This window comes from Saccoglossus kowalevskii, chromosome 21 (assembly GCF_978046115.1).
Source record: "Saccoglossus kowalevskii chromosome 21, keSacKowa6.1, whole genome shotgun sequence".
Taxonomy (NCBI): Eukaryota; Metazoa; Hemichordata; class Enteropneusta; family Harrimaniidae; genus Saccoglossus; species Saccoglossus kowalevskii.
The window spans coordinates 17,423,511-17,447,860 of record NC_140661.1 but is presented as its reverse complement, the minus strand read 5'-3'; the positions used below and the strand labels follow the sequence as shown (position 1 = coordinate 17,447,860).

Here is a 24,350-nt window from a genome sequence, read left to right as displayed (position 1 = left end):
TGAATCCCTGGAAGACAGAAAGCAACGAATCCTCGTCGTCATTATCCCGCTTCTGTAGTGATTTGGTAGCTTCCTTATGAACACGTTTACTGCCAGGACCATGGTTGTACATTGCATGCTTTTCTAATGCGATTTGAGACCTCAGGTTGTAAGAAAGAATCCATCTACAAAGTGCCTATATTGTTTTCGTATTCTTTCTATCCAGTGCCATTTATCCATTCCATGGCTGGCTTGGTCGGAATCTACTTGATTGAACTTTTCAGTTGAACGTTTGACAAAGAAATTGCTATTTTGGAACTCCGATAACACAGGTTCTGGAAGTTTATGCATCTCTGCTATATACACCGGACCCCATCTTGTGTAGTTCAAATGGTCATAACGCATGAAGTATGGTAACATCAGACTAAAGGAGTGGAGGTTGAGGTGCCAGATTCTTTCCCGTTGCGCGCGAGTAAACGACAAGATTATGGTCACCATGTTCATGTAGTCCCACCAGAAGATGAATTTCACATCAATGGATTTACTCTCAACAAAATTCTCTAGAAGCTTTTGAAACCCTTCAAACTTTAGTGTTGCTATTAATTCTGGAATGTATTCTATATCTTCACCAGAGACCATTGCAGCTACAGCATCAAAACAATTCTTGTCCAATTCTTCAGCAAATGAAAGAAATGCTGACAAAAGAACCCTCCACAAAGCTTGCACAGTAAGCTTGCGAGCTCTCATTGCCTTGTTGTATGCCTTTCCTGAAATGAGAAGCTGTATGGCACCTTCCCCTAGTATACCACTTTTCAGCCACACTTCAGCTAATCAGTCATGTGATCTTCTATTGCCTTCAGGAAGTTCATTGCGGTATGTAGTCCACCAAGTCGAGGATAAAGTTTATCCTGGTATTTCTCAACACACCATTTCAGTTCTATGAGTTTTCAGAATAATGCTTGATCTACTGTTAGGACTGTATGCTCCTGATCGAAATGTGCAGCTATTGCAATGTACCTATTAACAACTGTATTAAGTGTATCTAACTCTGGAGCTGGAGCAAGGATTATAGGAAAATATCCTACTGCAATTTGCTCTGGCTCCGTTGATGTGACTGACTCATTGAATACTGTTCAAGACGGTTTTATGTTGGAATCTTGACGTCGTTGTCATACTACCATTTGTGTTGCATGGAATGTTTGTTTTCCGTCAAGGATCTCATCGATGAACTTGTTTGCTACAATATCCTATGGAATAACAGCCTCCGTTGCCTGGTCCATGAACTTAAGGGTATGTTCAGCCAATGACGTGTCTATTTTTAACACCTGTTCATAACTCGGACAATGACCAGCCTTTTTAAACAACCCCACCAGATCCTTCGATCGTGTGGCTTGGTGCAATGTATTTGCTAGACCAATGTGTTTTGGGGTTCATTTTTTCGCACCACTGACACAATAAACTAGATCCTGCGCTACACTCAATACTAAGCTTCGGCCAAGTTCTTCACTGTTTTCATAACCTCCATTTTCTAGACTAAGTACCTCTTGTCTTTTTTAGTATGCACGGAATTGCTTCATCCTCACTTATAGAGAACCATTTGTTCTTATCATAAGGCTGGATGAAGTTGAAAATGTCACCCAGTTGTGACTGTAACTTTTCCTTGAATGTTGTTCTCCTTCTATAGTAAGACGGCTGGATTGCAATAGACATTCATCAGCTAGCTCCGTATACCTTTCCCAGACATCATTCAACTGGACAACGTGTTCTTTATCTGCTGACTGATGCAACTCTTTGCAAAGCCATAGCATAGCAATGTCTGTCTTGTTTGTCTCCTGTTTCGTTTTGGTGGTAGATCTTGTGAATGTACTAAGACATGCCAGGTGGTATTTTGTGATAAACACATCTGCCGGAAATGAACCTTGCTGCAACTTGCTTCTGCTTTTCAATTCACAGTCTGCGTCTCATGCAAATGTTGTATCTTACTTTTGTCCATGACATAGGCATAGCATATTTTGTGCCACACAAGATTTGAGCGTCGTCAGTATCTAAGACATTCTCAAGACGGTCGATGAAATTGATGTTTTATTAGTCCCGAAGCTTTCGTTTACTACTAGCGGCTTGCTTGACAATTGCGAGTCCATGGTCACTTGCTTTACTAAAAACAATGATGTTGTTATAAGTTTGACAGAATATACACACACTGTAATCTACAACTGAAGGTCTTTTTAAGCTAACTACTGTATCCATCATAACCTGCAAAAGTAACAATTATTAACAGGGTGACAGGTCAACATGTGTAGTAACTCAGTCCTGAGGGCACCTCAACTGGCTCTCTCAGGACTGAGGTACTGCACTTGTTGACCGTGTCATGAAGCTAAGTCACAAATGTCGGGGTCATTAGTAGTCTGAAAAGGCCCTACAATTTATAGCAAATTAGAAGTTATCCTATCCCTCAGATTACTAAAAAAATAGAACTGGATAACCTCTGTCTGCGTCTCGAGTATTAATCGATTTGAGAAAATCTGGCTAATTCAACTCATCATCAAAACCAATGAGTAACCACTGTAAAGCTAATGGGAGGGCACTGAAGGTAGCATGTCAATATTATGTCATAGCTAATCATAGCGCATCAGGTGAGAAACCTGATTCAGTGAATCTCTTTGCAGAAATTGCATTAGGGAAATCCCCTTTTCAAACTTGGATTATACAAGTGCTGGCTTTCTGATTCACTAAATCCTCCTTTACTCAGCCTGAGTACTTATTACTCATTTATTTGCTCTATAGATGTCTTTAACATATTCCCTGATCCTGAAAACCTAGGTAGAGGCACTTCATTTGACGTGTGTGCTTATTTAGTTACAGAGATATAGGAGAAAAACGATTTTTCAGTAATGGCGGCAGCTAATTTGCATATTTATGAGTATTGTGTTATGTTGGTTATATCAAATATGCTTTCATCATATTCCTTGAAAACATAGGTACGGGCACTTTATATGTCATGATTGCTTGCCTAGTTACCTACATATGGCAGAAAATTTGGCGGCCATTTTGTTTATGGAAATTAGACATTTAAAAAACGCTTGGGAACCGGGCTTATCGGATTCAGCACACCTCAATTATGCTAAAAAGTCTGGTTCCCGACTTTTACCCCAAAATGCCCCTAACATGCACATTTCCATGAAATCCCACTAGAATATAGGGACCACCGTAACCGACGATGACGCAGGATGACTACACGTTTGACACAACATGCAAACCATTCTACGTCAGATTCAACCTCTGATTCATACACTAGTCAGTCTTCTGACAAAATTGTCCAAGTTAGACATGACCCGATTACAAACAGCACAGACACTATGTTTGAATTACAGGAAGAAGCACATGTTGCAAATGAAAGAAATACTTTACCTGATAATGATCAGACTGACTTGATTTGAGCCATACACAATAGCTGTCTGGTATAGCAAACCCACCCGCTCCTTCAACATTGGCAAACCCTGTTGATGAGAGTGGCCCATCTATCGCAAATGCAGCTGACATGCCTAGTTCATGTGTTGCAGACATTGCGGCATCTGCAGCAGATGGTATGAGTGACAAGTTACAGTCTTGAATACCTGATGTCCATTCTACCAGAAGCCATACCGACTCTGTGGCTGGTGGCTCTGATCAACTTCAACCAGAAACCACATCAACCGCCCTATCTGATAATGCGACTTCCAGTAAAAGTGGTGCAGAAGCCAAGGAAGTAAATGAAACAGAAACCTTAGACTATGGTGAAAATGAACAAGAACCTAACAACATTTGTGAAGAGCCATCTTCACCAATTGTGAAAGAAAGGCGTAATCCCTTACAGGAACGACGAAAAACCAAATATTATGGATTTTCCAACAAACATACATTTGTTTCAAAAGTACTTGATGCGACTGCGAAAAAGTTGTTATTAAGCCAGCTGACAAGGGTGGAGCAGTGGTGGTTTGGCGTAGAGATTTGTATCTGGTGGAGGCGGAGAGGCAGTTATCGGATACAGACTCCTACCAGGCACTTGATGTGGATATAACTAATGAAATACAACGGGAAATAGGTGATGTGGTTAATGGTTATATTGCTAAGGGTGATTTGCCGAAAGAGGCCAAAAATCTTATAGTGCGCAGACCACGAACACCAGTCTTTTATCTATTATCTAAGATTCACAAGGTAAACAATCGTGGTAGACCCATTGTCCAGCAAGTAATTGTCCGACTGAGCACATAGCTCGATATTTGAATTCAATGTTGAGACAAATTGTTGCGTCACAGCCTACGTATGTTTAGGATACTAATGATGCACGTAGGAAACTAGAGTTATTTCGTTTCACGCCGGATATACCCAGATTTTTATTTTCTATGGATGTAAAATCACTTTATACATCTATCCCGCACACTGATGGACTGTTGGCTTTACAGCATTTTCTGAATAAAAGGGCAGTTAAGGATCCTCTTACGTTTGTGTTGGTGCGCCTAGCGGAATTAGTTTTGAACGGGAATTGTTTTTTTAATGGTAAACATTATATACAGAAACGAGGTGTGGCTATGGGCAGTTGTTTTGGTCCGAGCTATGCATGTTTATTCATGTCATATCAAGAGGAGTTAATTTTTTCGTCCTTTGAAGGCACTAAACCTGAGGTACATTGATGATGGCTTTGGTGCCGTGTCAAGCAGTCGGGATGAGTTATTACAGTTTATTGACTTTGTTAACAACTTTAATCCCGCCATACAATACACACAATAAATACAATAACACTACCATTTCTCGATATTTCTACTAAGATAGATGGTGATCGGATTTCTACATCAATTTAAACAAAACCTACTGATTCACATTGTTATTTACAGTATGAATCATCACATCCTACTAGAATGAAGGACTCCACACCTTACTCAGAGTTACTCCGGGTACGTCGTATTTTCAGCGATGATACTGATTTCCGTAACCAGGCGAGGAATTTATGTGATTATATAAAAAAACGGGGTTATCCTCGTAATGTCACTGGAAAAGCATTGGCCAAGGTTATGTCAATGTCAAGAACGGATTGTATTGGATCAACGGTTTTCCGTGGCAATCAGGATTGTGTAATTTTGGCACTTACGTACCATCCTTTAAATGTCAGAATTAAAAACATAATGTACAAACATTTTCAAATTTTACAGACCAGCGAGGAGACAAGTTCTACGTTTCCGCTAATGCCTACTACTGCCTGGCGCCGTGACACCAATTTAAGGAGGTTATTGGTGCATACGGGTGAAAGGAGAGACCCTGAGAAATATGGTTCTGTCTCTTGTAATCGTCCTAGGTGTAATACTTTATTACAGACTCTAATCGTATATTTGGTCCCAAGGGAGATGTTGAGGTCAAATATCCGTTGTATTAACAAAGCTTATTCGTGATCAGATTCATTACCTTTAAATCGACAAGAGACCAGATGTAGCTGCCATGTATTTGTAACACATGCCACAAATTCTCATCAGCTCATTATTCAACATATACATTGTTGTAACGCATTTTTTTATCGAGACATTGTCAACATCCAACCCCCTAGAAGAAAATCAGTTTAAATGTTTCGTTTACTTGACACAAGAAGGCAACAACTGTATTGGACTTTTATCGCTCAGATTAGTAGATTGGTGAAAATGTACCCGTCGTACGTTATTTTCTTATGATATGTTTCTTGCTAAATTTGATTTGACTTGGTAACTCTTCATTTTGACATGTTGTGGATGGAGGTTACTGCCTTTATAAACAATAAAAACGTATTTTTTGGGGGGATTTTATTGGTGTTTACCCAGACCGTAGTTAATGTAGAGAAGCGCTATGTACCTTACAAATGGGCCAACTTGTAACGCGACTAATACATGCATCAATCTTATTTATGTAAACAGCAAATACATACATGATGTCTGTATTCACAGTAATTGAACTAAGTTACAAAAACATGACCAATTCCAAAGATTTGAATAATTCTTCAATGTTACAAATGAGAAACTTGTATTCAGTCACAGTGAAATTGCTCATGCGTTTTATAATCGTGTTCCAAGGGCACATACATTCATGTAGCAACACAAATATCATCGCCAGAAATGAGTGGACAAGATGGCCGACTTCCGTCCTGGCCAGTGTTCCCCAGTCAAATAAATATCACAGGATGTGCCATAGAGAATGCATTGCATAAACATATATTAAAACAAAATTTAATTTTGAGTTTATATTTTTCATTTCTTCACTTTTGTGTGCTTCGTAATAGACAGGTGACGTTCCAAGCTTTCGATATGTTATAGATGTTTCCATTAAAACTCCACCATTAAATGCCCAACTTGCCGTAAAACCTGATGATAAATTCTACACTGGCCCAGTGTATTACCAATGGATGATATGTAATTGTGTACTAGACTCTATTTTTAAAAATAGGAAAATGCAGTAACGCAGGTGACTGTTCAAGTTTGTTTGCTTCATTCTGGCTTCATTCTGGATACTCTCTGGTTCAATGAACACGGCGATGCAGCTGACGCAGTTGTAGAAGCAGTATTCGCTGCCCAAATTAGAGTTAAAATTCATGCATTTTTTACACAGATGTACGATCCAATTGTTAGCAAATATAACTGTTTTAATCCAATTAACAACAGGAAGTAACCTAAATCAAGATTTATTTTATGTCTGTTATTTCATGTTAAAAATTATCACACTTTTCGAACCACTATCGCCATACTGCTTTTGATGCTGAAGGTCAGACCACAAGATCAATATAGTGTATCGGCCGTTTTTCCTCTTTATAAAGAAGGGGTTTCATCACACTGTCTGTCCGTGAGTTGTGTATTATTCCACGACAGTCTCGACTTTTGTCTTGTAATGCATCAGACAAACGTAATTTGCATACCAATCGTCGTTGACAACCTCAATGATATTTACAAGATTAGTCTGTCCACATATTTTTGTATTAAGTATATAACAGGTGACTGTCTTCAATGCCATCTTAAGAGTGTACCTAAGGGTATATTGTCTTCTGGTAACCACAACCATTTATTACATGGCTTCATATCAGCTGACAAATACAAGTAGGCACAGAACAAATGAAACAAAAGATTACCTCACTTACTATTGTTTCCAACCCCAAGCTGTGAACTACTTAACATAACAATATACTCTCAATTAGGCTAAACAATAGACCTTTGAAGTATATGACATCATCGGTTGTCTTGAATAATTTTGCATGTAATTATAGTCACTGCAATGGGATAGACAGGAAATCTCTACTTGACCAGATTCTATTGTCTATTTCTGGCAATGACAGGGCGTGGCAATGCCAATGTGTAATTACTTGGTGTATGTGCGCCCAATATTTACATGTACTATTAATAAATCTTTTGATTGTTCATTTTTTCAATGTGAACGCATTGCCACCCTGTTGAAGAATACAGGTATCAGTGATCTGTTTTTGTGATCTGTGGATTTACCTGCTATCTTGATTGTTTTTGAAAAAAACACGGCCTTATGAATATAACATAATTTCTTTTCAAGGGAACAGTAAACACGGTGTATAGTGGCTGTCGAAACATTACATAAAATAACTTTCACAACGACAAATTGCAGGTCACGTCTATTAGTATAACAGTGTAAGTTCCATTCCTGTGGTCGGGTTAACACATATCGACGTTAATGCAATACATACTGTCTGGTAGTCAGCTTTGCGGTGTGTAGTTGAAATGTTGAGCCCACTCGGTAGATACACAAACCTGTTGATTCCGTTTAATGTTCTTTTGTTAGGGTACAAAGCGATTATTTGGCGTGTTTTTCGAATGATCAGTGGATTGTTGTGATATGACTGTTGTATACCAAGCGTTATGGGGAAACCATCAACTTGCAAATGCTGAAAGTCAACTTGCAATTGGCAATTGTTGACTCTAAATACATACCATTCTATTTGCAGCATATTGAAACTCATACATCTGCTTTTCCACATCTTTTAATTGAACTAACCTTGTTTATCAATACATGTTTTACTTATCTACTAATTTCCCGAAGATTGTGATCAACCACGTGTTATAGTGTCATTAGGTATAATACTCATGCTGCCTAATTTTAAATAGAAGTATGAGAATTGTTGTGTATTTTTCATATAACCATCACCAGAAAATGACTAATCTGGCTGTATCCACGCTTGTCCTTTCGTCAGTTGTTGAATCCCTAGAAACATCTATAATAAGAGTGGAAAAACAATAATAGTTTCATGAATTTTGAAATAAAAATTATCTTTTCAATATCTTAAATTAATGTTTAATTAATATTCGTGGAGCAAACATTTATATTAATATACTGAAATAAACTTACTGTTTGTCATGCAGTTTCCAGTTTCTCCAAATTCAAGAACCTGTTTGGCAATGTTACTGTCTGGTTTCTGGAAGTCATTGCGAGTATCACCATCTGCATTACCCATCAGACCGCATAGCTTCCCCTTGTAAAAAGAGCCATTGTAGGATACATCTAATACATGCTTTCTCAGAGTCCAATTAAAAGGGAATGTTGTGTCCTTCGAAATGAAGTGAAGTTTTATATGTTTATCGTCTTCCTGGATTGTTATAACTTTTGCGTCAGTCATCTGTCCACCGGTACTTCCCTTTGTAATGAGTAAGTATATTAATTATTCAGTATTTTATTATGCTCGCTAAATTCATAAATAAATGTAAATTGACTTCACAATATCATAATACTACATATTGACAACTTACTGTAGTAACATCCAGTTCATTAACGATCGCGTATTGATTTCCAACTGTTACGTTGAATGCGGTAATTCTTGTTCTAACTTGGTCCGGTGTACTATCTTCTCTTGATTCAAACATAGTTGTGACTTCAAAACAAGGAATGTCGGTGTAGTACCTAAATAGATGATACCAGCATGTGCCTTGGAATGTATAAGCACGCCCATCGAATGTCCTCATATGAGGATCACCGCTCACTCAATTAGAAGGACATAATAAAAACATTAACGCACACAATTTGTATAATTGTTCTGCTTCTGTGTCCGACACGAGTGGAAAAACAAATTAATTGCTCTTTATTTTAGATATAATTTATATATATATATATATATATATATATATATATATATATATATATATATATATATATATATATATATATATATATATATATATATATATATATATATATATATATATAGTGCCGTAAAATAGAATAAATGAATAAATAATAAATGAGTAAATAAATCCCAATGTATGTTATAGAAATGATATAATTGGCAAAGGCGTGAGTTGCCACTATCACATTCGAATGACAGTGCACCTGATATTATTGTGGAAACAAATCAATCACTATACTCACACTCGCAGATTGCGCCATCGTTCGTATTATTACAGTTATAGTCTTTCCATGTTAAATCGCCACTCCTGTGTCAAATATAAGTTAATTGACTGAAATATAATCGCGTAGGCCACAATAAGTGTTTTTTAACAAGATTGCCTTCGTGATTTATTGGTTATTGATGTAATTGAGTGTAATACAGAAACAATATCAACAGTTATTCCAAACTATAATTTGTCACTATTCTTCTTAGCTATGACATTAACTTTACATTACTTTTAGGTGACAGTAACTTTGCTTACTTAATATCAGTACAATTCCCATTTCCTCTAAAATTGTTTGGCTGTTCATTATACCAATTACTGTATACAATGTCTTGATCGTCAGTGTAGTAAGTGAATTGCCCTTCGTGGTTCAGATCAGTTATGCCAAGCCAATAATAACCTAATGAAATGAAAATAACAAAAAACGCAAATAAAAACAATCACTGGGCTACAAATATAAGCAAACAAATTAGCAATTAGATTCAATTGTTTCATGATTAAAAACCTTAATAGATAGCAGTTAGGCTTGCTTGCTACAATTACGGCATAATTATGCCTCTGAATATACCTGTCACTGTTACTGCATTTATACTGCAACCCATAACTTCACATTTATCTTTAGCATCATACCAGTTTATTGGGCCATCCAAAACTTTATATACGCTCGAGAGACCTGCATAGCTTAAATGCTAGATGTTAATCGCAAGTGACTATTGTAATTCCGTATCATTAAATTATCCATTGCCGATAAAATAGTTTACTGAAGGTATTGTTCATTGAGTATTAACTAAGGCATTTCCAGAAACATCATCGTCTGAGTTTCTTGTTTAATTTTTAAATATTTGTGTAATAAACATGTATGTAATCAATTTGCATAAATTTGTATCTTCTGTTGTAGAAATAATATCATGTTTCAAATAGGAAGTAACGTGTTATCGAGAACAGTGTGTCAAGTATTTATGTATATGAATTATGTATAAAAGTATTTAATACAAAACCGCTCGTTGAAAATTAACCAACATAACATTTAGACATAACATTGGTAAAACTTGTGTTTAATCTGAAGAATGGTGTTTAAGGTAGAGATGCACGTTGAGAGACTATATTTTTAATTGGCTTTAATTATTGAATTACACGAGTAAAATATATCTTTTACCCATTAAGTTATAAATCATTTGAAAGAGTTTTATTTAAACTTTCGAGTTTTATGGTTTATAATAATGTACTATGATACCATATTAAGTGGTGTTGATTTTGGTTTAAAATCGTGCATTTTTTGTGAAAATGCACTTAAAACTATTTAACTTTTGAATGTATACCCTGATTTTGATTTAAAAACACCCTTTTTAATTTAAAATAATATAAAAATGATAAAAACGAATCATTCGCTTCATATTCATATATACACCATACATCAACATTTTCTGATATTAAAATTTCAGGTAAGCGACGAGTCGGACTAGCAACTACCGACGTCAACTACACCACTGCCATGAAACTACTCGAAAACCGGTATGACAACAAACAAGCTATCATCAACACATATATGACATCACTATGAGAACAAGTATGTTAGACATTCTTTTGAATTTGTAGTACATATCAAACTAAGCACTCCTATTCTAGACAGTCATTACTGCAATAAAATCATTATTTTACAGTCATTATGCCATTATAAGAGCATGACAAAAATTGTGTGGGTCATGTCACAGAAAGGTTCGAAAATATCAATGTTTAGTACTACAGTTTACAAAAAATAGAGATTTATTTGCATGTTCCAAATTTCTCGAATTTAGACAATTATATCAACCAAAAAAAATTTGCACGACTAAATCTCTGAAAAAAATATTTCACACTGTGCAAAAAAAAAAAAACTTTCAGCAAGCTCATAAAAAATGTAAAAAGGAAAAGCAAATTTTGTGCACAGTTTCGATTTAGGCGATTAGGTTCCGTATGCGAGCGTCGATTTGAGTCACGAACGCTTAGTTTGATTTAACATAATATTTTCCATGCTGTTTATTCAATATCACATACAGAGTTCCTAGTGATTCACCCGTTGAGTTTTCATTGAACAAAAATAGACAATACTACGGCGTCCTTTAATTCCAATATACTTGTTAAAAAGTTTAATAACTGGTTCCATTAAAGTAGTTTAGGCGACACTATATGTACAACCATGAGGGCGCTGTTCAAGAGACGACGTCATAACGATGACGTCATATTGGGATGACGTCATCACACCCTAATATGACGTCATCGTTATGACGTCATCCCATGAACAGCGTCCTCATGGTCGTACCTATAGTGTCGCCGGGATGACGTCACAATAGGATCGTGTGAATAAATGAACATAATTAATGACGTCACAATGGGGGTCGTGTGAATAAATTGGCATAATTAATGACTAAACGAACTGTAGAGGGCGCTCACAACCAAAAAACGTCACGAAAGAATTTTCTGAACGAACGACAGAGGGCGCTCACACACAGAGAAATAAATACACGTCATTTTGAAAACTAACGAAGATTATTACACAAAAGAATAATATAAACATTAAAAAACATGACATTTTAAAATGGTTAAAATACGTAGGGTATACATTTTGACAAAAAACTAGTAAGATCAGTTACATGAAATATATATATATATTTTTTTGTGTTTTGTTGTTTTTTGAAGTAATTAATCATAAATTTAAATGGTATACATGTTCAAACGCTGTTAAGTATTCACACTGAGTAATATAAGAATGATATTATTAGAAGTAATATAAGAATGATATTCTTAGGAGTAATAACATTTTTTAAAAAAAAGGTTGAAATATGTAGTATACATTTTCATACGCAGTAAAGTATTCACACTGAGTAAATAAAATGGTTATACATGACATTTAAAAAAATGATTGAAAATGATAGAAAACTAAATTGAACTAAATGGAAAAGGGTTAGGGGTCAGCAGAAAACTCACCAAGTTTCCTACATTTCACTGTGCTATAGAGAATGTTTATTCTATATATGCTTCTGTATGATGTCAAAGATTTGGGAATCCATTTCGCGTGTTGATAACATGATTTTACAGGAGGGTAAGCACAATTCAGGGGTCAATTTATACAATGGAGCAGCACACGATTATACCGTCTAGAATATTTTCCGACCAGTTCTGGGTGAATGCGTTGAAAGGCATCATAACAAGTGGCAATGTTACGCACAAAGCTTGATTAATGTATAAACGAATTTTGCTAATCTGACTGGTTTCATCACAGAATCCGTAAGATAAACAAGCGTGTCGTATTTGTGAAGGATGGCCTATTTCACAAGCTAGGCAATTGGATTGAATGATGCGACGCACCTGTACACAGATAAATTCAGTGACAATTTTTTTTCATAATCAGTGTATCCAATGGTTTCCTGTTGCCTGTGAAAAAATACAAAAAAATATCTCTATCAACAGTCTCAAACGTATAGGTGGGAAATCTGATTGCAATGTTACTAACGAATTGGCTGACTGCTTGTGTTTTGATAGTCGCGTCATTCTGAACGAACCGATATAACAGCAATAGGTGGGAGGTGTTCACCACAGCTTACAAATAAAATAACTATAATCATTGATCAATGTGTTATTTGCATGTAAAAAAACGTACCTGACAACACTGTTGATTTGGGGTAATATTTCATTGAAATTTGTGTACTGTTCCATTGTTAATGCTACCCCGCGCTTCGTTGGGTACCCGTTATAATATTCACGAATATGTACATAACGTTTCCCACGGAATGAATTTATCATTACGTACAGGTTCTTGATGGGGCACAACAGGTGAGTAAAGATGTTCTCACCTTTCGGAGTGATAGTGGGGGATTTACCAGCCGCTGCACTGATGTCAGGTGCTACCTTTTTAGAACATTCACAAGTTGTTGGACACGTTGCCTCGTCAGAAGATGTTGTAGCCAGCGAATTAACGGCCCAGCGTTTCTTAGGACGACTCGTCATGATGCTATGTTCAGAGGTTGGAGATGGGGTCAAGACGTATTGAGCTAGAGAGCCAGCGAATTCGTGTAAATATGTGTTTAGCTGATTCATCTTGAAGCAAGGCTGCTATCTGAAGGAATGACGAGAATCACTAACTCCTCGTGTTTTAAATTATAATGCTCGCTTGTTGATTGGATTATACATTATATTTATATATGTGGTGTAAAACAGAATGTATGAATCATCTTTTTATTTTCCCACAGATACAACATTGTTTGAGACATTAATCTTGGTGATGACGTAGGTAGACAACCACTACTACAAGTATAGAACTGGTAAGAGCTGGTAACCAAATTTTTATTTCCCACACAAAATTACAACATTCCTCGGAACCACTTGCCCGGTGTTGAACGATGAATGCGTACAACTGGTGTCCTGATACAATTGTATCAAGCCAAAACAGACCACAAGGACACGGTAAATATCACAGCTGACTATGATGTTGAAATATGAATGTCAGAGTTGGTGTGATTCGTGTGTTATACTAAACAAGAGGACATTTACGCTTCACGCCACCTAACTTTCAGCAGGGTGTCTAAGCGATCTCTAGAATTGGATGAAATGGATTCCACTGTTAAAAGGTAATCGATTCATTTTTATTTTTGTTTTCACGTTTTCAAACACTAGCCAATAATTCAGGATATGTGAGTTTTTTGTTTTAAAAAAACTATTAGTTGAAATCACTGAGGAAAAATTGACACAGAAACAGTGAGAAATGTCAAAAAAAAAACATCTCAAATATGTAAGTCTAAGTAGTCAGAATGTATAATAATGGAGATTTGTTTACAGAAAAGGAATACTACAATGTTTTCAATTGATGTCCTATCTCTCATTCACAAAAAATATTTGTGAATCGAATCATTGCTTGAACTCAATTACCGAGTGTACCCCTCAGCTTTAAACAATTATTATGCGTGGAGTTACATTTTCTAAATTACTTAGGGTGTCTTTTCACTAGACATCACCTTGGTTTGTCATGTAGGTCACTACACTAACTCCCAACGCTCACTTGATTATATCTTTTGTTTTTTTGTATCGATTTCTGTTTTCCGGTCTGTCTTAGAGAATCGACCATAAATGCAGGCCCTCAATGTGTGAGTATGTTGATTTAAAACTGTTTTCATTTTTCAGACATATAGTAGAATATGACAATTCAGATGATGGGTAACTTATATTTATTGATTTATTGATTTATTTATGAGCATTTTGAAAGTTTTATGTGAGGGAAAAATAAAACATGTTTCTTAACTTCATCTACAGGAAGAATTTTACACAACTTCAAACTTTGTCAGACCTAGAACATAAATGTATTATTATAAGCAGGTGTGTACTCGAATACTATACATATAATTCGTTCGGTATGCTTGTGAAGATTAGTAAACAATATGAATATGAATAATAAAAATAATATAACATTTATTTTTTCAGTGAAGACGACACAGTTGAGCAATCACCTACGAAAGATAATGTTTTATTTATTTATTTATTTATTTATTTATTTATTTATTTATTTATTTATTTATTTATTTATTTATTTATTTATTTATTTATTTATTTATTTATTTATTTATTTATTTATTTATTTATTTATTTATTTAATTTTATTAAAGTGATACTGACACGGATGATAGTGACGCGAATATCACCGACAAGATTAATTTCAATCTTGTCAGTAAGAAAAAACGTTTTGTCAAAAAGTTTAAGGTGAGTGGAATGGATTGGTTTGTAAAAGTTTCGCATCCAAATGCCAATACGTTCGATGAAGTGCATAACGTATTACACACAACCTGTTATCAACTGCTCGAGCTGATTCTACAATCTTACCAAGATATATCCCTTGAGGAAAACATCACCATCAGGACGGTATCTGTTGAAATGCCCCTTGGTGCTGGAAAAACACATGGGAGGAAGCGACAGTTTGATACGAAGATTGCAGACAGGTTGAAAAATTCCAAATCTGTCACTGAAATCGTTTCTGATGACCAGATGTGTTGCGCTAGAGCGATCATGGTCGCCTTGGCAGACGCCACAAAAGACGAAAATCCACCATCGGTGTGGAATACTATGAACAGGAAAAAACGGCAAACTACTCTATGCAAACCGTTTGAGCTAGAGAACTTTTACGGAAAGCCAGAGTCGAACAGGGACCATGTGGCATCGAGGAGATTACAAAATTCAGAGCGTGTTACCCGATTTCAGAATACACGTATTGTCGCACGATCATTTTGACTCCATCATCTTTGTTGGCGATGCCGCAGAAGGTTCCAAAGACATATATCTGTTTCTGAAAGATAAACACTACAACATCATCACAAAAATGATAGGTTTTCTGGGAAAGCGGTACTATTGCACTAGACAATTCTTATTCTCACCGTTATGGTCACATGTGTCCGACCGGGTGTTTGAGTTGTGGAAATCAAAGGGACTACATGGTTACACGATGGCAACAATGCGGAAATTGTCACAGATTTTTCAAGAACGAAGAATGTTTTGAACGGCATCAAAAGTCAGTTAATGGGATAAAAACACTCTGCCAGTCAGTTCAACGTTGCGAAAAATGTGACAAACTCCTCAAATATCGTGATGGGTCTCACAAATGTAACGAAGTTTACTGGAAAACCTGCAAGTCTTTTCAGACGTACGACCACCTGTGTTACATTCAACCACTCACTGATAGAAAAAAGAACCAAGAATCTGACGATTCGATGGAAGAATTTGAGGAGGAGGATGACTCTGACAACCATGGTAACTATGTCTTTTACGAACATTGCACTCATATTCCAGAATTGTGCATAGCGAGAATTCCACCAAACACGAAGAAAGTGTTCAATGGTCCACGTACCTTGGAAGATTTCTGCGAGTGGGCATTAGAAAAAGAGCATAATTGGATGATTTTCATCGCACAAATGGGTACGATGGAATTATGATTCTGAAATACTGTCACGATCACAATATACTACCCGAAGTCATCATGAATGGTTCAAAAGTCATGCAACGATACATCCGTCGTGCAGATATCGAATTAATTGATAGCTTGAATTTCCTGCCAATGGCTCTATCTAAACTTCCTAAGACCTTCGGCATAGACGAGTTACACAAGGGCTTTTTCCCCACCTGTTTCTGAGAACCGCTGGAGACAGTTACAGAGGACCGATACCCAGGGGTCGTTATTTTGTCCCAGATGGTATGAAGGAGGAGGCTAGAAAGACATTCTACACATGGTACAATGGAGAAGTAGAAAATAACTCTGTTTGTGATTTACGTAAAGAACTGCTCAAGTACTGTCGAAGCGACGTGTGCATACTTGAGGAGTGTTGTTTGGCATTTAGATCAATGATGATGGATCTCACCAAAGTTGACCCTTTCAGCCGTTGCAACACGATCGCCTCTGTGTGCAATGTCATATTTCGAAAGAATTTCCTGACTCCTGATACAATCGGAGTTGTGCCTGAGAAAGGTTATCTCAGCGCCCAGAATCAATCTTACAGATGCTATAAGATGGATGGAATACGAGGCACACGTCAATAACACGCGTATTCAACATGTTCGTAATTCCAGAAGGGAGATGAAAATTGGACCTTATCACATAGACGGATATGATGCTTCTACCGAAACCTTGTATGAGTACAGATAACTACGGTTGTTACTTCCATGGTTGCCCAAAGTGTTTTCCCAGAAGGAATAAAACGAATCGCAAGAATGAACTCAGTATGACCTCCCTCTATGAAAGGCTACTGGCGAGGGAAGAGTGGTTGAAATCGAAAGCATACTCGCTAGTTACCATGTGGGAATGCGATTTCAAAAACCTGATGAAGAACAATCACAAAGTCGAGATGTTTGTCGGAAACTTAAATCCTATCAGAGGCAGGGAGGCTTTTCTCGGCGGTCGTACTAATGCCCTGCATCTGTATTACGAAATCAAGGAAGGCGAAAAGATAGAATATGTTGACTTTTGCAGCCTCCACCCGTACATCCATAAGACCTCGCGATATCCAGTTGGCCACCCGACAGTCGTAACTAAAGACTTTATCGTAGAACCCCTGGACTATTTCGGTATTATCAAGTGCGATGTTTTACCTCGGAGTAGATTGTATATACCAGTTCTACCTTTCAGGGTGAACAACAAACTGATGTTCCCACTCTGTTCCAAATGCGCGGAAACCATGAATCAAGATGCCAACTGATGGGTGTTTCGTGCACTCCGGAATTGGAAAAGGCTGAAGAAGTAGAGTATCGCATCTCCAAGTTATAAGAAGTTTGGCATTACAATGAGTCGGCAACCTACAACTCTGAGACTGGAGACGGAGGGTTGTCACTGAGTACATCAACATGTTTCTTAAAATTAAACATGAGTCTTCCAGTTATCCAAGTGGTGTCGCACCGACGAAGACCGAACCATGTACATCCAAAGATACCGTGAAAGAGAAGGTATCGTCTTGGACAGAAGCAAGATAACCCCAAATCCAGGCTTCAGAGCTCTCGCCAAGCTAAACCTCAACTCATTCTGGGGAAAGCCGGGACAGAGATCAAACTTTGGACAGAGCACGTATGTAGAAACGGCCGCCAAACTGTTGGAAATGTTGATGGATAGTACAAAGTATGTCACAGATCTTTTTATTGTCTCTGACAAAATGGTTCTTGTCCAGCACTGCGATAAAGAAGACTACATTAAATTACAAAGCAATATCCAATACGAACGTTGTACTGGCTGCCATGACAACGAGCTATGCCCGACTTAAACTCTACAGTGTTCTGGAGAAATTAGGTAGTACAGTCCTGTACTTTGACACAGATTCTATCATTTACATCCAGCGAGCTGGAGAATGGGATCCACCAACGGGTGATTATCTCAGAGATTTGACGAGAGAAATAACTCGTGGATAATTACATCACACATTTCGTATTGGGAGGACCGAAGAATTACGTGTACCGACTACACAAACCGGACAAAAGTGGGAACCAAACGGTGTGTAAAGTGAGGGGGTTCACCCTCAATTACCGAAATCAACTGGAAATTAATTTTGACTCCATGAATTGACTCGTTCGGAGAACAAGCGGTCCTCTACATGTTAAAGACCCTGAATAATAATGCGCAAGGGAGGTATAATATTCCATAGAGAAGTTAAAACATACAGTTTAGTGTATGACAAACGGGTGATACAAGATGATTACTGTACCCTCCCATACGGCTTCTAAAAACAATACATAACGAGCGATAACGAGCGAGGTCCTATTATATCGTCATGGATGCAAGATTGAAACACCACCAGACGTTATCTATTGGTGCTACGGCGAGTTTCAGCCAGCCTATTTGGAAATGATGAAGACAGTGCCTCGAATTCGTTTTATCGAAGGGATACCTCCAGTTATTGGTAGAATAATTGACCCGTCTAAAAGAAACTTGTTGGTGATAGATGATCTGATGACAGAAACGGGTTACGATAAACAAATCGCCCAGTTCTTCACGAAGGGTTCTCACCATCAAAATTTATCCGTGATACTGATTTTGCAAACTCTCTTTCATGAGGGCAGGCAATCGAGAACCATCAGTCTCAGCACGCACTACATTTTTCTGTTTTTTCCAAGGGACGCATCACAAGTCAACGTTCTGGCTAGGCAAATGAACCCTGGAAACATTTAGTTTCTTCAGGAGACATTCACCGATTCCACCCAAGAACCTCACGGTTACCTCCACCATCAGTCATTTCATCATGTCAACCCGCATGCGAAAGAATGCTGATTTTCTCTCTGTATTGCAAAAGGCCAACTCGAAACAACAAAAGGGGATAATTGATGGAGCCTCTAGTGACTTGATACAGTGTCTGTGCGAATGCTCGCTCAATGTGTTGAAAGGGAACGTCCAGCTATCACCTAGTCAGCGAAGAAAATTGGCATTGTACATGAAATATCTCCGAGCACTGTCCAATAAGAAAACACCAGTCAAGAAAAAAGAAAAAAAATCTGGTTCAGAAAGGGGGTTTCCTGACCGCCTTAATCGCTCCCTTAATTTCGAGCATACTCCCACCCCTACTCGGTCTTAAATAGATGGAATCCGTGAAGAAGATGGCTTTAGTCCCTGCTGAGCTATTATCTACCATGCAAAACTAGAATGCTCAAATGACGAGACCTGTGGTGAAATCATTGACTTTGCTGGATAGAGACGTGAATGACACAACGCAAATGGAAGAGTTGCCTGAAGACGAAAAAGTCAAAATGTACCAACAAGTTCTGCGCAAATACTTGTTGTTGCGGGAGAAAAAAAACGGACCGATTCCAATCTCCATTACGCAGCAATTACCCAGCGCTGTCGCTGTAGACGATCGAGAATCTCAACCCGACAAAGACAGTGTACCAGATCAAATTACATCCGAAGTCTTACAAAGTGGTCCCAAGAGCATGCAGAGAAAAGCGAAGCTTCTACTTCAGAAAGTTAAACAGAACCAACTGGTCAACTGGGGTGAAAACAATGAATTAATCATTGACGAACAATCTGTGCCAGGCACACACGCGATTGATTTAGTCAATGATTTCTTACATAAACGGAAGAATCTCACTCCAACAGGTTGGAGAGAATTTGCCGAAGTTATGAAAATGTCAAATGTTCCTCAAGACCTTGTTGGATCGGTGGTCTTACATGCATAGCAACACACTCAAGGGGAGAGTTCCGCAGAGACATGGACCCCATGTGGTTTCCACTCCCATTCATCCTTGACACACTCGGGTGACCTATTAAATATAACGCATCCCCTCAATCTCACTTTGGTGTAGTCAGTCATGATGGATCCATGTCCCTCTTTGCTTTCGTTTATCGAACGTATCCACTGCCTCTGCATGTGTGAAATAAATAATGATGAAGAAGACAGGTACCATCCTAGACGAACTGTTCTACGATGTCCAAAGTCCTGGAAGATACAGGGGTTTGAATTCCCTTTACGCTGCCATAAAATAAAACAAAGAGAGAAAAAAAGATAACCAAGTCGGACGTAAAGAAGTGGTTGAGTAAACAGGATACATATACTCTGCAAAAACCCTCTAGACGGTCCTTTAAAAGAAGGAGGGTGGTGGTTTTCAAAGTTGACGAGCAGTGGGAGGCCGATCTATGCGATCTCTCCTCGATATCCAGATACAGCAGAAGATACAAGTTCTTATTGACATGTATCAACGTTTTTTCAAAATATGCTTTCATCGTACCTCTGAAAGACAAGAGAGGGGGGAGTTTGGTCGAGGCATTTTGGAAAATACTTAAGAAGGGGCGTCGCCTCGACGTTTTGCACACGGAAAGAGGAATTCACCAACAGACTTTTTCAAAACTACCTCAAGAGCGAAGACATTAAGTTCTTTACTACAGGCAATGAGACTAAAGCCAGCGTTGTGGAGAGATACAACAGAACCATCAAGGGAAAAATGTTCAGATATTTCACGAAGAACAACACGTTGACGTATCTGCCTGTATTAGATGACATGGTACATTCTTACAACAATACTCATCACAGAAGTATAAATACCAAACCCTCACTTGTTACCTACGCAAACCAGAAAAAGGTCAGATACATATCCTATGGTGATTTAAGCTCAGAGAAAAAGGGGAGGAAGAAGATTTATAAACACGGTGACTGAGTCAGAATCAGTAAAACCAAACACGTTTTCAAAAAGGATACCTGCCCAATTGGACCAATTAGGTATTCACGATTGTTGGATGCCTCAACACGCAACCACCTGTTTACAAAATTTCAGATTACAACGGTGAAATGTTGGAAGGTACTTTCTACGAAGAAGAACTTCAGAAAAAAAGTAAAGGACGATGATGCATTGTATGTTGTGGAGAAAGTACTGCGCAAGAGAAAACGTAAAGGCCTTATGGAATATTTTGTTAAGTGGGATGGGTATGACGATTCGTTTAATTCTTGGATCAGGGACTTGGAACGTTTATAAATACCTTTCACACACAAGATGACCTGATACATTTCAAAGATCATCATGTCGGGGCAGGAATTCTTTTTGACGCTCCCTGGTAATGCCTCGCTTGACAAAATACACTGTCAAACTATCAAGAACGCTTTAGTTAGATGGCAATTGGGAAGTAGCATTGGCCAACATCCACTCCCCAAATTCATGGTACAACGTCGTACATGGCGAAAATAGGATCTTTTACGATGCCTCACCCAGTCTGAGAGATCACAGAAAACTGAACTTGAATCCGGGCTACTACAACTTGATCGAAATGATTTTAGACGTGATTCGAGAAAAAGGTCTGCCAGATGAAATACTGATGACATATAATTCGAGGTCTAGGAGAGTGACCATAGTGGTCGAAGAAGAAGCTTGTGTAATCTTGATGGGTGGATTGGCCGAACAGTTAAGATGGTCGGTGACGTTTCCGTACCTCTCTTGAAAATAGTCAATGTTGAAGGAACCCACGGAGATAGCATCAATCACACTTACGACAAACCATACTTTCTTCCGATTCGAACGTCAACATTCGAGACTGTGGAGATTGATATAAAGTCTGATACGGGGGAGAAGTTGCCATTTCAACGTGGGCGTGTGATCGTGACGCTGCGTTTTCGCAAAGCTCATCCTTCGCTAGTGTGAAGAAAAAGAAAATGAACAGACATCGACCTTACACTCCTCACGTGGGGGTTTATAGAAATTACTACATGAATCAGATTGGACGAAGGTCTGCATTTTCTGGCACAAGACTGCAATGCGGATATGGAATCGGAAGTATGTTTTTTGGATTGGCGACATCGACTGAACCTCTGTTAACACAAGGTCTGAAAGCAGTGGCAAAACCAGCGCTCGATGCTGGCTTGGGTATTCTAGGTGATGTTGTACAAGGGGAAAACCTTTAAAAAAGTGGCTTCGAGTAGAGCAAAGACTGCAGGTAGTCAAATTACTTCTTCAGTATTGAGCAATTTATTTGGAAGACCCTATCAAATGGGGCGAGGGCGCACCATCAAAAGGAAGAAGACAACAACGAGACATGTCATTTCTTCCAAGGCTAAGTAGTGGAGAAGATCTCCGGATATATTCGACTGAACACCATGGCTTTTGTACACGAACACTCCTGCGAATGTGCAAAGACAGAACTCGATCTCTTTACTATTCTCCGACACGGACAAGTATTGAAAAAAGAAGTTATAAAAAAGGTAAACCCACTCACGAATATAGCTGATGGTCTGATCGAATTCGTAATACCTTCGGCCAGAAGTGACTACATCAATATTGGTTCTATGCTTTTGCACATCGAGGCTAAAATCACGAATGCCAATGGGAGTAATTTGGCTGCGGACGCCACTGTAGGGCCTTCACACTTTTGGTTGCATTCCCTCTTCAATCAAATCGAAGTGTACCTAAATAGAAAACACATTTCGGACGCATCTCCCACCTATTATTACAGAGCCATGATTGAAACGCTATCGAATTATGGAGGGGACGGCAAATCAATGCAGATTGGTGCAGCAATATTTGAGAAGGACACTGCTGGAAAAATGAATGTCGCAAACCCGAAAGCCGATGATGGTGACGCTAACATGGGACTCAATTGTCGATACACGTTTACATCGCTGAGTAAGACGGTTGACATGATCGGACAAATACACGGAGACATACTTTTTCAACCAAAGTATTTACTCAATGGGGTGGAAGTTAGACTGAAATTACATCGAACTAAAAATCAGTTCTGCTTGATCAGTTCAACCGAAAACCCCGCATTCAAAGTAGTCATCACCAACGCTACTCTCCTGATGAGAAAAGTCAAGTTGAGCCCCAGCATACAACTGGTACACGTCGAAGCATTGAAACATGGTACTGCAAAATACCCCATCCATCGATGCATTATGAAAATCGCTTCCATCCCGGCTGATACAATGTCATTAAACAAAGATTTGATATTCCTCAGTCAGTTGCCCAAAAGGATCATCCCGTGTCTGGTTTCTAATACGTCTTTCAACGGATCCTACGAAACCAATCCATTCAACTTCCAGAATTACGGTATCACATCACTTGTCCTCAATGTTAGAGGCGAGAAAGTTCCCGCAAAGCCATTGAAGACGGACTTCACGGCGGCTGGTGGCAGAAGTTGCATCATGGCTTATTACACTCTATTTACTGGTACAAATAAAATGGGTCAAGACCAAGGCAACGGCATCACTCGAGACGAATATCCCGAAGGGTACACAATCTTCGCATTTGACCGAGCGAATATCACCTCAATTTGATACAAGAAGGAAAGATTGGTCTTGAGATTCAGTTCAGATAAGCATTGACTGAGACTGTGTCCGTTTTGATTCATGTTGAATATGACAACGTTATCGAGATTGACAGAAACAGAAACATATTGACCGATTTCGAGCTGCGATGGACACGAATCAACTGAATCATATTCTGTCGACTAATCCGTACACTAGAAATGTGTTCTTCGGCGTTTATGATAGAGATCAACTGCCTAAGGCAAAAGTGTTGGAGTATCCCACAGCGTTGTATCAAACATCCCTACCGCGGAGAATATTTTGACTCGTACGGTTGTCAACCTTATTACGTGGAATTTAAGAGATTTCTCGATAAAAACGTTTGTACATGGATCTACAATCATCTAATACTACAAGCTCCGTTCTCTACAGTGTGTGGTCAATACGTCCTGTATTACTTGCTGCGCAGATGTCGAGGGGAACCTATGAAGTCCGTAGCCGACTCTTTTACGTGTGATAGACATTTGAATGACATTTATGTGAACAGATATATCGAAAACGTGACCGGACTCAACCTCCCTATTTATGACAAATATTTTTTTCCCATGCAGTTTTACTAGATGACTTATACTTTTGAAATTCCACATGTATATATAACTTATACCCTCTTTATATAATTGTCGATTTCATATTATTTCTCTTGTTTTCTTTTTATCACAGATGAGCGATTATCATTCTGATTAGAAAAAAAAGTGTATTGACT

The 24,350-nt window shown here is 38.2% G+C and overlaps 1 protein-coding gene across 1 annotated transcript; it reads left to right on the top strand.

Annotated features, from left to right (window-relative positions):
* The first annotated feature begins 22,441 nt into the window (after positions 1–22,441).
* Positions 22,442–23,617, top strand: LOC100366872 (uncharacterized protein F54H12.2-like). The gene has a single exon (XM_006821495.1). The coding sequence runs from the start codon at positions 22,442–22,444 to the stop codon at positions 23,615–23,617; it is 1,176 nt and encodes a 391-aa protein (XP_006821558.1).
* Positions 23,618–24,350: the final 733 nt, after the last annotated feature.

Excerpts from the sequence above, each read along its gene's own strand:
- LOC100366872 (XM_006821495.1), top strand. The coding sequence starts at position 22,442 with ATGGCTTTTGTACACGAACACTCCTGCGAATGTGCAAAGACAGAACTC.